The sequence below is a fragment of the Ischnura elegans genome, chromosome 4 (assembly GCF_921293095.1).
Source record: "Ischnura elegans chromosome 4, ioIscEleg1.1, whole genome shotgun sequence".
Lineage (NCBI taxonomy): Eukaryota > Metazoa > Arthropoda > Insecta > Odonata > Coenagrionidae > Ischnura > Ischnura elegans.
Genome location: NC_060249.1, coordinates 123,377,871 through 123,395,944, shown reverse-complemented (window position 1 = coordinate 123,395,944; position 18,074 = coordinate 123,377,871). Strand labels below are relative to the sequence as shown.

Genomic DNA, 18,074 nt, shown 5'->3' with positions numbered 1-18,074 from the left:
ATGTTTAACTACGCCCACATCTGGCTGTGTACCTACAAATAGAGAATATTCTTGGGGATAGTCCGCGTGATTCCTCGTAATCGTCGCCGATAATAAGTTATCGAATACAAATGTTTGCAGAGCTGTGCCACAAAACAAACACGGGAGAAGTAATTGAGGAGCATCGTTGCGAGTACAATATAGGGAGACGGCGATTAGGTTTGTTTTAAATTACAGTTAAAGAATACCCTTGAATCTAGAAATACGTTAACGTATACCCAGTTTTGTGATTAGTATGAACCCGTATCAGTCAGAATAAGATAACGGAGATCATACACAGATAAACATCCCATGCGCCCATATCTGGCTGAGTATATTAGAGATTATTCTCGAGGAAAGTCCGCATCGTCGACGATAACAAGCTATCGAAGAAAAATGTTTGCAGAGCTGCAGAGCCACAACGAAAAATACGGGAGAAATAATTGACGAGCATCGTTGCGAGTAAACTAGCGAGACGGCGACTAGGTTCGTTTAAAATTGTAGTTATAAGAATACATTGAGTTTAGAAATACATATACTATACCTACTTAAGCGATTAATATGAACCCGTTTCAGTCCGACTAGATAACGGAGATGATGCACAGACAAATGCCCCATGGTTACACGTAATCGACACCGATTAACAGTGATAAAGAGAAGAGCTTCTATACGCCAAGATTTTCAATTGTGATTACATGGGGAGAACGCGGTTTTGTCGAAAGTACATCAACTTCCACCTCGTCGTAGTGCACAAGTATGGCGTATGCCAAAAATTTATCCGAATAGGAAGTGTTGTGCAACTGTGAACTGTGACGCAAGATATTTACCATGGATTCTTCCGTGGATCTACGATGGAAAGTTCGTTGTGGTCACACGGAGGAGGTGAGGGATTTAGTTGAGAAGTACGGCCTCTCTTATCGACCGGAGTGGGGTAATGGGCTACAACTTCTTCGTGATGCTCTTGAGACTAGCAACATACAGATAGCGAAATTGCTTTTAGCAAATGGTTGCAAAGTTAATAGCAAAAGAAGCGTATCATCTCCAGCTATACCTGTTATGCATTTGGCAGCAGAGCATGGTGACTTAGAGGTTATTCAGATGCTTCTAGAGAGAGGCGCTCATGTAAATATTAGGGATAGGTCTGGATGTACTCCTCTGCACAGAGCTGCACTTAGGAAAGAGGTGGGTATTATGGCATTGCTTTTGGAGCATGGAGCTATCATTAACAGCAGAAATAATAATGGTGAAATGCCAGTTCACATTGCCTTAGAAGCAAGATGCTTTCCTAATGCAGAGTACCTTCTGGAACATGGAGCAGATGTGAACTGTGAACATGAAAGAGGATTCCAAAAGGACTACTTGCCATTGCACTTGGCTGCAGAAGGTGGGTGCTTAAAAATTGTGGATTTACTTTTGGATCTGGGTGCCAGTGTAAATGCAATAGGACGTGGGAAAACTCCTCTCTGTATTGCAGCAAAAAAAGGCCATGCCTCCATTGTTGATAGTCTTCTGAAGCATGGTGGTGATGTGCATTTCTGTTGTACATCAGGAACAACTAAAGGCTACACACCATTACACTTAGCTATTGAGAAGGGATATGAGGACATAGTAAACCTTCTTTTGGGTAATGGTGCTGGTGTCAATGTTATAGGGCATGGTAAAACTCCTCTCTATATAGCTGTGGAAAATGGCCATGCCTCCATTGTTGATAGTCTTCTGAAGCATGGTGGTGATGTGCATTTCTGTTGTACATCTGGAACAACTAAAGGCTACACACCATTACACTTAGCTATTGAGAAGGGATATGAGGACATAGTAAACCTTTTGGGTAATGGTGCAGGTGTCAATGTTATAGGGCATGGTAAAACTCCTCTCTATATAGCTGTGGAAAAGGGGCATGCCTCAATTGTTGATACTCTTCTGAAGCATGGTGGTGATGTGCATTTCTGTTGTACATCAGGGACGGCTGAAGGCTACACACCATTACACTTAGCTACTGAACAGGGATATGAAGACATAGTAAACCTTCTTTTGGGTAATGGTGCTGGCGTCAATGTTATAGGACATGGTAAAACCCCCCTTTATATGGCTGTGGAAAAGGGGCATGCCTCAATTGTCGATAGTCTTCTGAAGTATGGTGGTGATGTGCATTTCTGTTCAAGAATCACTGAAGGCTACACACCATTACACTTAGCTATTGATAAGGGATATGAGGATATAGTAAACCTTCTTTTGGGTAATGGTGCTGGGGTTAATGTAATAGTAGATGGCAAAACTCCTCTCTGTATAGCAGTAGAAAAAGGCCATGCCTCAATTGTTGACAGTCTTCTGAAGCATGGTGGTGATGTGCATTTCCGTTGTACATCAGGATGGACTGTAGGCTACACGCCATTACACTTAGCTATTGAGAAGGGATATGAGGACATAGTAAACCTTCTTTTAGGTAATGGTGCTGGCGTCAATGTTATAGGACATGGTAAAACCCCCCTTTATATGGCTGTGGAAAAGGGGCATGCCTCAATTGTCGATAGTCTTCTGAAGCATGGAGGTGACGTGCATTTCTACAGTACATCGGGACTGACTGTAGACTACACACCGTTACACTTAGCTACTGAGAAGGGATGTGCTGACATTGTGAATCTCCTTTTGGGTAATGGTGCTGGGGTAAATCTAAGAGGAAATGGAAAAACTCCTCTTCATTTCGCTGCAGAGGGAGGCCATTCAAGAATTGCAGAAAATCTTTTGAATCATGGGGCAGATATTGATTGCCAGAGTGCCTCAGAAACTTCCCGTTGGTACACCCCACTGCATTTTGCCGTAAAAAATGGCAGAGAAGAAATGGTAAAATTGCTTTTGAATAAGGGTGCTTCTATTGACTTGAAAGCTCAATGGACCAAACCTCTCGACATGGCAGCAGAAAATGGATCTTCTCCTACTGAGCTCTGCATTGAATTTGAAGAAGAAGAAAACAGTCAGTGTACATCAGCATTTAAGTGTAAAGGCTACACTGCTACACATTTAGCTGTCGAACATAGGAATGGGGCAGTTGCAAAGATATTGTTGGAATGTGGTGCTAATGTTGATGCTCTAGATAATGCAGGAAATACAATGTTATTCTTGGCAATTGAAAATGGTGACTTCAAAATAGTTGAAGTAATACTGAAGCATTACCCCGATGTGAATAATGAGAGTAACAGAAGATCCTTCATTTTCACCTTGCGAAAGACTAAAGTGCAGCCTAATGCACGCATCTTTAAGAGCTTGCTTCTATATGGTTTCAATGTCACCCCTGATGATGTAAGTAACATTGAATTACTATTTATTGCTGCAGAAAAAGGATATGCTAGCATTCTAGAATCAATGTTACAGTATGGAGCGGATGCTAATAAATTACTCAAGTATAAATCAACACGCTGCAAACAAAATTACACTTCCACAACTTTACATGTAGCAGTCATAGAACAGCAGGAAGAAATTGTCCAACTGTTAATAAAATATGGAGTTAATGTAAATGCTCATGACTCCAGAGGAGAACCTCCTATAACTTATGCTGTTGAGAATTCCAATTTAAAAATCGTCCATGCACTTCTTTCAATTGGGGCTAACATGACACCTAAATTGCTATTATCAGCTATCAAAAATGATAGAAGTGAAATCAATAGAGTTTTATCTAATTATGGACCTGATTTTCACCTCATTGTAAACTTGATGAGAGAATGCAGCATGAGTAGAACTGATTATAACCCTTCAAGGAAAAATATTGTTGATTTACTCTTGAGAAATGGAACTGATGTGAATGTTCAATCAAACTCTGATTATCTTCCAATTCATTTTGCTGCTTATTATGGTGATGTGGAAGTTCTGGAGACACTTTTGGAGTATGGTGCAGATGCCAACTCAAGGGGTGCATCTGGAGTTACACCACTTCACCTGGCTGCAATAAAAGGTCACCTGAAAGTTATTGAAACACTCTTGAAATTCGGTGCATTCGTAGATTCTACGGATCTTTTTGGAAGAACTGCACTTCATATTGCATCAGAGAATGGCCAAGGTTCCATTATTTCGGCACTTCTAGATGGTGGCTCTGATGTGAATATTATCAGTGGAGACAAAGTACCCATAAATATTGCTGAAGAAGTATATGATAGGGAAATGGCTGATGATCCTGATGGTGATTGCAGAGCTAAACCAGGTTATTATATTCTGCGCGATCACCTTGTTAAGCTAAAAACAGCAAATTTATACTTAAACCCTAAGAATTTGGCATCAATAGATTATATGTTTTGGATATTAGATGTGGAAGAATGTAGGGACGAACTTGAAACACTGAAGCTTGCTTTCCTTGGAAATACCAAGCATTCTATTTTGGATCTTGTGACGAAAAGCATTCATAATATAGCAATCATTCTTGAAGATGATAAGGTCAGAGAATATGTAACTTCTGTGAATTTTAAAGAAAAGTTCCCTGAGTATGGAAGTATCATATCAAACCATTTAGCAATGGCAAAACGGAGAAGAAAAATCCTTGAGGAAGTTAATCCTTTTGTCTCCCATCTATTTCCCCGATTGACTTGGGATTGTGTTCAAAAGGTAATATCCTATCTTTGCAATGAAGATCTAATGAATGTGAAACATGTTTGTCATCCAAATCATTGCTGTGAATAGTTGAAAAGAGAGCAAAATCTTGTTGCATTAGAGGAATATTTAACTTATGTTAATTATATGCTCAATATCACAATATTTTTTCTCATGGTAGATTGCCAATTTCCTGGTAAATGCCTGACTATACCATATTAATTTCATCATACATATGTATTTACCAATGAACTCTAATAAGATTCATTTCACGCAAATGTAACTTTTCTTCCACATTTTCAAATCAATGTGAAAATTTAGATGCCTCAATGCACAGAATGCTTCTGTGTGCATGTTTTTCTTCTTCCAAGCAAAAAACAAAAGCCATTTCTAATTTTCATGTGCTGACATCAAATATTATTTGAGTGATTTCTGCCTTTACCATGTGGAAACAATTAAAGCAAGAGACATTTCCAGAGAGTGAGCTGGATGCAACATATCTTCTGAGCACTTTGTAATAATGCAGCAGGCCTGTCTGTCGACTTGTTTGGAAATCAAATTGCTCATGCTAGTACCAACGGCATCATCATCATCATCATCACTGGTCAACAATCCTAGGATTGGTTTGACGCAGCTCTCCACTCAGTTCTCCTATCAGCTAATCTTTTTACTCCTACGTATTTCTTCTCTTTCACATCTCTCTTTACTTGTTCCATGTATTTTGTTTGAGGTCTTCCTTTTCCATTCTTGCCTTCCACCTGTCCTTCGACGATTGTCTTCATCAGGCCATCATGTCTCAAGATGTGGCCTATAAGGTTGTTCCGTCTTCTTATTAAGGTTTTCATGAGGCTTCTCTTCTCTCCTACCCTTCTTAGGACTTCCTCGTTACTAACTCGGTCGATCCATTTGATTTTCATCATTCTTCTGTAGCACCACATTTCAAAGGCCTTCATCCTTGCTTTCTCCGCTGCGGTCATTGTCCATGCCTCACTTCCACATAGGAGCATACTCCAGATGTAGGTTCTTATAAATTGTTTCTTTACATCCACATTTAAGTTTCCCACTGTAAGCAGGTCTCTTTTTTGGTGGAATGCTCTCTTCGCCTGGGCTATTCTGCTGATAATTTCTTTCTTGCTTCTCCCGTCACTAGTTATCTTGCTTCCCAAATAACAGAATTCATCCACCTCTATCAGTTTTTGCCTCCCTATTTTAATGTTGGTCTTGACTTCTTTTCTTCTGCTGCATACTAAGATCTTGGTTTTCTTCGTGCTTATTTTCAGTTGATATCTACTCATTACCCTACCCATATTAACCAGAATATTTTTCAAATCCTTCTCTGTTTCTGCTATAACAGCTATGTCATTGGCAAATCTTAGCATGCTTATTTTTTCTCCATGGATATTCACTCCCAATGCCTTTTCTTTGATTTCCTTAATGGCTTTTTCAATGTAAACGTTGAAAATTACGGGTGACAATGTACAGCCTTGTCGCACTCCTTTCTTAATTCTTGCTTCTTCACAGCTGGGCCCTGATTTTATCACGGCTACTTGGTTTTTGTATAAACTGTGGATGATTCTTCTGTCATTATAAAGAACCCCAATTTCCTTTAGAATTCCAAGCATTGTGCTCCAATCCACGTTATCAAATGCTTTCTCTAAGTCCACAAACGCAACTTATGTCCACAAACGCCGCGAGACCAATGGCATACCCAGGATAAAAACTGGAGGGGGGCAAGCCATGGTCATTCAAATAGTAAAACAGAAAAGGTTATGAAACCAAAATTTCAAGAAAATTATAACAGAGCTTTAATGGTTTTTAAAATTATTTGCTCAGAAAATTATTTTTATTCTATTACATGTTTTATACTCATATCGCTTTTCTTGGATTTAAAGAATATTTGTTCACAAATTTCGTTTTGAACTAAATTTACTTTTATTACGGAGGCTTAAATTTACTTTTGTTTCATGAGGGGGTGGGGGCAGCTGCCCCCTGCTGGGTAAGCACATGGCTAGTACTGTTTTGATAGCTGACTCAAATATCTGTTACATACTGCCACATTTGATTCTGACCCAACATTCGTGTGTAGTACAAGCAAGCTAGGCATCCATAGAAGTTTTTTCTCGTGCCTGTACGGACACCCCAGGCGTTGAGAAGTTAATGCCACTCAACCTCATAAGAAATTTTGAGTTTCTGTCCGATGAATCAAAATTGAGAAATGATTAGTGACAATGAGGGCAGCTGGATACACTGGAGATACCAGATGGAGGAGGGAGAACTTGTATTGGGATATCTCCCCGTATCTAAGAGAATACATTTATATTTTTTGCTGAATCTGTTAACTTTATGTTTTGAAACTTGCATCTATGATGACTTCATGGTAGATGCAAGCAACCCCAGGATCAAATAAATAATGTTAACTGTGTCACCCAGAGACTCTACTGCAAGCACCTATTTACGTATTGAATATTGCCTATGGACTGTCATCCCTTTTATCGTAGTGTATTGAGTGAATACAGGCAGTGAGAAAGTGATCAATGTAAATATTTAGTGTATAGTATCCAAGGCATGAGATAGGTGATAGCCAAATTCACCTCTCGTGCAACCATTTCCACATAACTTGGCCAAGAAGACCTAAAATTCAATTTCTGCGGACCAATACACCACGTAAGTAAACTGTGCTATTTTATGCACCTAAGTCAAGGTGTTCAACACAATGTCTTTGAAAAATTTATTCTGTCTTACAGGATATTGCATGCACTCCTCTGCTTAGCAATAACTCTTGTTTGTTCTGAGGGCACGAGACTGACCTTGAACTAGGATTTCATCAACATTCAGGTAAAACTCCTCTTTTGAATGCACAAATATAATCCCATGGATCTACGGCGTTAACTTTTAATTTAAGAAACTTGATCATGAAAATTCAGAAGTTACATAAAACATCTGCTGCCATGTACAAATCAACCTGTTAAGCATAACTTCATTCCATTTTGTTTCACTGAATCTGATTGCTTGTACCATTATAAATTACAATGTTCCCATATCATGCCCTAAATTATGACATAATGTTTTACTAATGTGTACCAAAATAAATTGATGAATTAAGAAATTTAATTAAATCAAGTGCTTACCTGAGTAGTAGATGATATCCATCAGATATCTTAATAAGGTTGACATGTAGGTATATCCAAGACATGCTGTTATTACACAATGGATATTTTGACAATTTTACATAGATATCCTATTAGTAACATTCACGTCAAGTTTAAAAAATAACATTACATAGATATCCAAGTTGTAATAACCGTGATGTTAATAAAATGTTATTATTAACAGTAGCCATATGTAGCATATGTTACATATAGTATTGAAGAGCACAATTTTTTTGCTTTTGTGTCTGGGGATTACCAAAAGCCATAATAAGCACACCCAACTCACTAGATGTTGTGAAGATATCTGAGACAGCGATGGTAGGAAAATGAGGAGCAATTCAGGTGGTGGATCTTTAGAAAAAATATATGGATGTTCTATTTGTCATGCATGAGGAATGTGAATCAAAGTATCAATGTGAAAATTATAAGCTAATACATAAATGTGACATACACTATAGTGACTTTCAACTCAAATTCAATCACTTGACTGAACAAATTTTTGTCACGTTCTGCCATGATCCTTGCGTGAAATACTGAAAAGTCAAGTAAATACATTTGTGGAAAGCTACATTTGGTTTTGTTTTGACATGGATATGAACAAATTCCACAAAATTAAGCCAGATAGGCTGATGCACATAAAGTAGGAGTGTGCCTAATGCTTGCAAATATTGGTATTTTATTCCCCAAATAGCACGGGGCATTGTGAAACACATAATCGAAATTTAGTTCTAAATCCACTTCTATTTATTCCAATGACATTTTGATACTTAGAATAATTAGATGCTTATTTGCCCATTGTACAACCTAAATTTCATAGCTGAGAAATATTTTATTATATCTGTAATTAGAATTTGAAATCAATAGTGCATTTGTTTCACTGTGCCCCACGTGACTGTGTCCCACGTGTGGGGTCCTCGCTATAAGATATAAGTGTATCTTAAGCATTTGGAAAAAATCTAGTCGTGTTAAATAAAATTAAGTAGCTGAAAAATTTAAAAATCTGAAATGCTGCAAATTCCGGAAAATAGCCTTGGCAGTCTTTGCACATCCCACCCGAAATGGGCTGGCAGGAAAAGGGTTAATTACGTTCAGTGAGTTCTGTAGATATGTCTCACTTCCTTTTACATAAGCATATTACCAGCAAAGCGTGGCATGATGATTTTATTCACATTATTGAAGAGAAGGTGAAGTGAATGGAAAAAATAAACTGCTGTTCAATGTGGTGATTTGTTTCATAAGAGTCATCATCATCATCATAAGAGTTTCCTAGAATGCCAATCTAAGTCCTAGCCCCAAGGAATTTCTATCCTCTTGACCCCAAAGACCTCCTGTCACCACACTGACTGGTCAGAATTGACAATATGAACATTTGTTTCTATTTATTCCAGAAATGAATTTATTAGGAGGCCACCTTAAGAGCAACAGATGGGAGGTGCACATTCCAGAAAAGGACTTCTTCTGACAAAACTTCATGCTGCGATTCCCTCAGTCGAGCCCGGCTTTGGATTGCCAATGGGGAAAGATTATTGCCAAAGTCACAGATAAGCAAAGTTTACGTCCCCCATGAAACGCAGGATTGGGGGTGTGAAAAGTGGGTAAGGGGAGAGTGAAATGAGAGAGGGAGAAAAAGTGAACTTTGTGAATGGCCAGTGCTGCGGAAATGCAAAGAAATACAGTCCAAAACTGTACATATTGGACAATTGGATTTATTTAGCAACATTGAGTAGGTAGGCCATATTTCTTAAGCCATCCCTCTACCAGCCTTCGTCAATTAAGACACTGAGCCAGCTCCATAACACACTGTGGTGAATTGCAGGGGGTAATTTCATTCATCTAAAACTCATAACAAATATCAAAGCTGGAAATAAAAATAGCAAACAATGGTATCCTTCCACCCTCAACTACAGGATAATAGCCTCAAATATTGTAACAATTAATGTGACTCAATTATTCCTCTTAATTATGCACAATGTTTTTGTCTCTTTTAACTTATTTATTCAACTGCACTGGTAACTAGTCAACAACTTTTTCTTACCCTTGAAAACCCTTTGCTTATTTATAAACTTCAACACTTAATGTTGTTGATTTAAATTAACATTTTGTTAAAATAATTTCTATTAACTTCAACAATATACAACCTGTATCACGATAAAATTCCAGCATGAGGAGAGTGAAAGTCATTCTTCCTCGTCCTGAAAACAGAGGTGATAGTGTCTGTTCATAGTTGAATTTTTAAGAAACCCAACTATTTTCCAATCATTTTGACATCCATCAGTGGCAGAAGCTCATGAATGAATATGGTTGCTTAATGGGAAAGTATATGGATTGAAACTGCTTGAAGGGTAACAACTTTCCTTCCAACTAGCCTCCTTAAAATCACTCCTGGAGACCTTTTTGTCGATGAAGATAGGTGGAACGACAAGTTTTTCAGGCAATACTATTCAGTTCAGCCGCTGATGGTTGTGCATAATGTTCCAACTGCTAAAGGTTTGCTTCCATAGGAAGCATTCTTAAAAGGTGTGTTTCCTTGCTGTGAATAATGTAAATCCCATACATGCCCCTGATCGCGATTCGCACTCTCTGTTAGATGCTTCTACACCCAAGGGTCCATCAGCTGTCACCTGACTCATGACTTTTTCCGAGTTTACCCTCACATGTCAAGTAATGGAGAAAGGGATCAAACGTCATCAACTCAGGATAATCCTCTGTGCCTGTGGTTCTTGTTCATGACCCAGCCCTCAGCCTTGTGAAAGTGCCTTGAGGATTCACTGTCTTCCATCCCTTTTGGCTGACTATGAAATGAATTATTGATATCTTTATTCCCTTGTGCTTGATATTTCTTGTTTTCCAATTATGTACACTTTTGTTTACCCTTACACATAAATGTTGGAATTGTTCAATTTGTGCATGAGTATTTTGAAAAATGTTGACCGTTTGATTTTGTTTCTGTGCATTTTGCTGTTTAAGACCCTCTTTAGGTTCATCCGAAGAAAAGGAGGAATACAAGGGAATCTTATTCCCAAGCTGGTACCTTTAGCCCTTCCATTGGCAACTTCACATAGCACGCAGAACTTGCGAGAAATAAAGTGAAGTAAAACAATAAAGGCTTGTCCCTATATATCCTTCAAATTTATCTACATACTTAAACTACTACATACATATACTTAAACGTACAATTCACTTCACTAAGGATATTTTCCTTATGGGCAAATAATGTTTTTCTTGTAGTATGACTTGTTTGTCAATTGTATTATTTTCTATAAAATGGGCCAATGGTGTAATTATTTGTTGTATGAATCGTTTTTCTATTGTATTTTTCATGAGATGAAGTAAATAAGATTGCATTTTATTGAAAGTGGATACTCAATGATATTCGCCCCACTAGTGATGAGTCATCCACGATCGATTTGTTCAAAACGATTGAATCACCATAGGAATCAAAAGACCCTTGATTCTTTTCTCGGAAGCAAGGCAATCATCAATCAGTCCCACTTCCGGAAATAAGTGCCATGACATGTGGGGTAATTTGAAGGTTTTGACTAGTTTGAAATTTGGTGTACGTTCAGGAATTGATCGAGAAATGGAATGCCACGATAAAGGCATCGTGCATCAATTCTTGATTAAGAAGTATTGGTTATGCGATTTTCAATGTGTAAGCACAACATGCGTTTCACAACAGAGCACTCAAAAGTTAGTTCCTTGCTAAAGCTTTCCATTTTAAACGGGACATTATTAAAGGCTAATGGTGATTTTTTAAAAATTGCAACACCTCCAAGTATTCAAGTCTTCCTACAAAAAAGCATCGCCAATTTCATACCCAGGTAATGTCACACAAACATCTCTCAACCAATGTTATACATAAACAAATGAAGTCAGGGATTTCTTGCATTGCCAAAGCTTCTATCTTGGGGATTGAGCATTTGTAAACCTTAAATTGAGACCTGAGTTATTCCCAATGGAGTCCATATTTTGTCACAATTCTTTCTCAACAGTAAGCACTGAATCATTTAGATCCCTGGTGATTATCAAGTTAGTCAAAAGTGAACGCAAATGATCTTTACCTATGCCGTTTAGGTGGAGGCCATGCCTAGTATGGAAAGCTCGGTCAATGCTATTGATGTCAATTGATTTTGAATTTTTATAAGAATTACACATTTTTGACATTTCTCCATTCACTCTTTTAATCTCTATGTAATAACACATGAGGTGTTTGGCAAGTCAAGGCGATGCGGCAAGTTAATATCATTACATTCGTATGCATTAGTTTTGGTAGCAAGTTTTGAACTGCCTTGTTACCTTTGTTCAAAAACACATCGTTCGTGCCAGCCGTAATTACCAAATGGTCACTGTTTGATAACTTTTTCCCAATAACTTCACAGCATTTCGTCACTTCTTTAACTCGTGCTTTCGGTTTCACCATCCCATACTCTTCAAAAATTTCACCAACCTTACCCTTGGAAATTTTAGAGGTTGACTCAATGGCATTTGAAAGGGAATTATAAGGTCCTTCTACAAGGGAGTGCATGTGTATTTTAATGTTATACCTATTTACCTATATGGTTTGGAGTCATCCAATAATCATGAGAAGAGAGGAATTCCTTTGTAATTTAAAATTAAAATAGGAACCCATAGTCTCCCATTGGTGAAATTACCGCAGTGCAAATTAAAATTCTAATATTAATTTAAAAGAAGACTGTTCATCAGGTTTCCATTTCAAGTTTTCTCTGGGAAGATGCAAAAATACTGTTTTTACATTGATGCTTCCAAATTTCTGTGCAAATATAAACTGGAACATTTCATGCACCTACCAGATAAAATTATGACACAGACAATGATGGAATAAAAAATTAATTAATTAAAAAAATAAAGATAACTATTGGAGAAGCCTATAATTATTGGGCAGTTTAATATTGCTCTAAAATATTTTCTGAGCACAAGTACTCAGTCAAAGTCTAGTAAATGTGCGAATCACGAAGGAGGATGAAGAATGAGAACCGTGAATTGGGGAATGGTGAATCACATATTAAGAAAGAATCAGGATTCTTCAATGATTGAATGATTCAAGTGACTTGAATCAAAATGATTGAATCAGTAAAATGAACAACTCATCCCATATCTACACCACACCCTCTATTTCACAGGTGGAATGCATACGTTGGGAGGAGTAAAATTTGTGCTATATAAGGTGCATGTATTTGATATTTATTTTATCATAAGTTTCTAATCAATTTAATTTAACTTTTCATCAAATTCTTGCAGTTTCCTCAGATTGGCCTGAAATTTTTCATAGTTTTTTTTCTATTTCTTTGGTTGTTTTGAAATCTTTCATGAAATCTTCCCTATTTCTCATTCTGAGTAGTTAACTTCATATACAGTTTAGTCAATTTTTCAGTTTGACCTAGAATGCCTCATAAAAGTTTTGCTGTCTCCTCAGTTTGACCTAGGTGATTATGAAATGTATATGGCCTAAAATTCTCTCACTAAACTTAAATTAGCTTGAACAAGAGAATGCCTCATAAAATTATTTTAACTTTTTTAATTTAATCCATGGTGCCTGAGGGAATTCTATCTAATTTCTCAGTTACTCCATTGATTAGGGGCATAGCCAGGACAGTGTATTAGGGGTTGGAGGGCAGGTAGAAATCACATTTAATGCTATTTTGTCGCTTAAAATTATGCAATTGATGGGTCATTAGTAAGCTGTTTTGCTAAAACATTTTAGTGGAGTAGAGAAAACTTGTTTTATTGGTTCCTTTCACTATTCTTTATTACTTCCACTATTTTATGCTACAATTAATTTGTTTTGGGCCCCTCCCCCCTCTTGGCTATGCCACTGCCTTTGAAATGGGTTTTGTGTTTCCAACACCCTCAGAAGGCAGTGAAGTACAAGGTATTTGTTAAAGGAAGTGTCCTATTTCTTACAGTTCCCAGATGAAAATTTCTGGGTATGAATGTAGTTTTTTCTATAGATATATATGTATTTATTGTATTTTCTGTAGATTTCTGCATCAGTCTACAGGGCACAGCTAGGAATTAAGGCTAGGGGGGGTTTTAGGTGCAAATCACTGTGGTGTGTGTGGGTGTGGAATATCTGCCAGGGTAAGCGGAAGGTGTGGGGGCTCTCCCCTAGAAAATTTTTTACATAAATGGTTCCAATTAAGCAAAATGGATTAAACTTCAAAATTTCTCTGAGCTCTGTGGGGGGTTTTATCCCCCAAAACCCCTCCCCCCTCGCTGCGCCACTGTCAGTCTATAAGTAAATATTAAACCTACATAAAAGTGAGAATTTCTATACCCAGTGGGTATACATTATATACAGAAGAATATAGGTAGATTATGATGAATAAATTCACATTTCAAAGAAAGTTTCATCAACTATTGGACGTTCAAAATGTTCAGCTTGAGATTCTTAAGACAATAAAGCAATTTATTGAGAAAAGAAAGAAAAAAATGATAAAATATTGCAAAATTAAACCGATCTCACATAATTACCGTGCCGAATGCGCAAATCTTGGGCTCAACCGGTGAGTCAAAAACTCACCCCAACCAGCGAGTTGACAAAATCAAATTTAAAAAATGGTGCATGTGTACCTATCGTTGGCAGTATCCATGTTGTTTATGTGAAATAAGAAACTTAAATCTAATAATGTTAAACCCTAAACCCTCAAAACGTTAAAAAAATAGGCAAAATTTTTAATCCAGTTATCATGACGTTCATTTTGTTTTATATGTTCCGCAGACTTAATTATTTAATTTCATATAACTTTCATGCTAACATAATGAGAATATTATAATAATTGTTGCATGTTGTTTTTTATCTCTGCGGGCCTCGGTGGCGGTGGGGTAAAGTCCTCGCCTGCCTTATCGAAGGTTGTGGGTTCGAATTCCGCCTGGGTTGATGGTCCCTATCCAGAGAATGTATGATTGTGCTTTGTTAATCCTCCGTTGTAAAGGCCTTATTGTGCTGTTTGCCGGAAAGTTTGATATAAATTAATTAAATAAAATCTCAAATATAAGGGGACCTAGTGCATGTCGGGTCCTTGTGCCCCCCCCCCCCCCCCAGGAAAAAATTCTGGATCCCGCCTTGTACGGCGGGATAAGCTATACCTGGCTTTGCCAATCAGAGCCAGCCTCACCCACCCACAAAAATGTATAACCCTATCATCAAACTAAATCTTTGTTTGGCTGCATGCTGAATAGCAAAAGTCATATTTCGCAACCGGACAAGGCGATGCTGTACATGGTCTATCTGTGAGATGTGATTCATCAGTCAGTAGCGGATACAGAAAAAAACTCTAGGAGGGGGGGCGCAAAAAATATCTTGAGTTACCTTTACTTTTATCGCTATAAAAAATAATCAAGTCAAATGCAGAGCTTCAGAAATTTTTAATTAAAGTGATTATGCACATATTCGAGACAGTTATTCATCTTATGATATAAATAAGTTACAATTATGTGGTTCTGCAATGTTTGGCAATACGGGTGGCCCCGCAAGGGGGTGGGTTGTGCCCTCCATCTGTATCCGCTACTGGTACAAGTGAAAGTTAACTGACTACAAGTCCTACTACATCAAATCTCGGCTGATTTACGGGTGCGAAGTGTTCGGCAACACTTCCCTCACTAAAACTCCTAGAAACATTTCAAAATCGAACTCTGCGCTAAATCGCTAACCAACGTAAACTCATTCCAATCAAATGAATGAAACGCTCTCTCCAAGTGCCGACAATACACCAATTTACAGTGCTACAGTTGGGCCGGTACGGCGTACCCCCTAAAATCCAAACTCGTTTTTAGCTTACAACGAGTTTGGATTTACGCAAGCGTACTGGTTAAAATAACTTCGTGGCAGGATGTATAATACATGTTGAGCTGTTGGAATTTTTGGTGAGCACCGCCTAAATTTTTTTACAACTACAGCTCTGCGAATTTATTAATTGTAAGACGCAAGCCGTGTAAAACGCACTCCCTTCCACGAAACGCACTTTCGTACAGAAAAATTAGGGGATTACTCAGTCAATCATAAACGCTTTAAAAGCTACATATAAACAAAAGAAATATTAATTCGGTAATACCTCAGAGTAAATCCTTACTCTGAGGGTAATACCGAATTCTTTCCTATGTCTTTGATTGCAAACTTATTTGTGACTGTTTACAATGGTTATGTGTTTATGTCCATGCAGATGGCCACCAGCTACTTCAGTGCGTCTTTAAAAATTGTAAAACAATTTATTGAGAAAAATGAAAAAAAGCATAAAATATTGCAAAATGAAACCGATCTCACATAATTACCGCGCCGAATGCGCGAATCTTGGGATGAACCGGTGAGTCAAAAAGTCACCCCAACCAGGAAGTTGACAAAAGCAAGAAAAATGAATGGCGCATGTGTACCAATCGTTGGCAGTATCATATGTTGTTTGTGTGAAATAAGAAACTTAAATCTAATAAATTTTAAATATACGCAATGCATTGTGGTATTTGGATAACTATATTCCAGTTCAAATTATTATTTTTGCAATTTATATTTTTCCTTTCCTTTTTCTCTTCTGTATTTCAAGCAACGGGGTTGCATTCTCTATCTTTCTTCTTTTTTTGTTTTTTTTTTTAATTTTTAAAAGAATTTGAACAGCATTTATATGCGCTGCAGTGAATTTTAAAACGAACAGAAAATAGTGAATTTATTTTCACAAAAGTTTCATTAAACTTAAAGTATTAACATATAATTAGGAGAAGGAGAAGACGTACGAAAGACTCATAGGAGAGAAATATATTAGGCAGTGAAAATTGTTTACAAAGTGTCCGAGATGATTGTGTTAATAAGTGCCATCGGCTTGGAAGATAAAACAGATTTACATCATAGAAAACAGATGAACCACTAGACGTTCTCATAAGATTTTCAGCCTCAAACTTTTTGACTACCGCAGTGGGAATCTTTATTGGAAGCAAGCCATTCCGGTTGAAATAGCTGCTTAGTATTTAGCAAGTGTATTGGATAGGGCCTTATCAGTTTATTCTGTTCCTTCCGCCTCGATTAGTACAACAACTGTGATGTGGAATCATTTCCAGTCTAGCGTTCACTTTCATAGCATCACATGTGCCATGAAACGGAATCACCTGTTCACCACCCAGAAGCTTAATTCCACAGATAAAATGTCGAGATAAGTATCAACTGTTGTTCCATTCCGTACTGTTTGTCTTAATTTTACTAAGTCTTATTATTGCTCGCTTTCTTGTTTGTCCTTACTGAAAAAATCTTATACATTGTTGAATGACCTAATGAAAGCCTAGCAGATGATATTAAATGATATACGAAATTCGGGGGCCTACACTAAGGTTAAATAAACTCACCTACAGATGAACCATTGCCCTGTATAAAATGTGATCACATTTTTTGGGCGAAAGAACGAACCTATTATGAAACTCATTCACTCTTGGACATGTTAATGGAGGACACATATATCAACGCTAGCAATGGTAAACATCAGTGCTTTAACCACTTTGGGGGGGGAGGGGGGTGTTTTCCGGGTTACGACCCCCCTCCTCTCCATTTGAGCCTTAAAGAAAGAGGCGCCACAAACGAGTAAGACTGCCTCAATAAATAAAAAAAGACCTTATTTTAATAAATACTCGTACGAATTTACTGATTTCGAGTCCTAAAAATCACGTCTTATACATTGAAAAAAACTCCCAGAATCCCCGAACCATACTTTGCCCTGGGTTGCTTTTCATACACCCCGGTACGACCCCGAAATCTCCGGTAAACCCTCCTTCCCTATTTCAAAATCCTGGCTACGCTACTAATGAACACAAACACTTTTCACGGAGACGAAGATTTGCACCACATACGACACCACTCGTAAACGAACAATGAACAGCAAGAGCATCCTCTCACAAATTTTTAGGCGTTTATTTTGAGAGTATACTCTCAAAATAAACGCCTAGCTTTCAATAATAATCTGACGAGTAGGTATATTGGCGCTTGAATTCTTCAAGCGTGTCGTGGTGGGTAAGGAGATATGGTGGTGTGAATGGTGGCCTGGTCCTGGGTCCATAAGTTGGTAAAAAGTTTGTTAAAACCACCTCGTCAATTAAAGCAGTTGGAAATATTTTATGAAGACTTATATTCGATGTAAATCGAAAGTCAGCTTATTATCTTCATAATTTTTGATTGAGAAGTAAGTGGAATTATGTACAGACACTCCAAATTTCATTGGTCTAACTGAAGTAGTTATGAAGATATGTCAATTTGAATATTAGCTACAATAATGGAATGCAACTTATGAGTAAAGTGACATTTGTATATTAAAATACGCAAATCATTTCATATTTACATTA

The 18,074-nt window shown here is 37.5% G+C and overlaps 1 protein-coding gene across 1 annotated transcript; it reads left to right on the top strand.

The window, feature by feature from the left end:
* Nucleotides 1-16: 16 nt before the first annotated feature.
* On the top strand, nt 17-4,957 carry LOC124158004 (serine/threonine-protein phosphatase 6 regulatory ankyrin repeat subunit B-like). The gene is made up of 2 exons (XM_046533147.1): nt 17-504; nt 595-4,957. The coding sequence occupies exon 2, from the start codon at nt 847-849 to the stop codon at nt 4,681-4,683; it is 3,837 nt and encodes a 1,278-aa protein (XP_046389103.1). The 5' UTR covers nt 17-504; nt 595-846; the 3' UTR covers nt 4,684-4,957.
* Nucleotides 4,958-18,074: the final 13,117 nt, after the last annotated feature.

Excerpts from the sequence above, each read along its gene's own strand:
- LOC124158004 (XM_046533147.1), top strand. The coding sequence starts at position 847 with ATGGATTCTTCCGTGGATCTACGATGGAAAGTTCGTTGTGGTCACACG.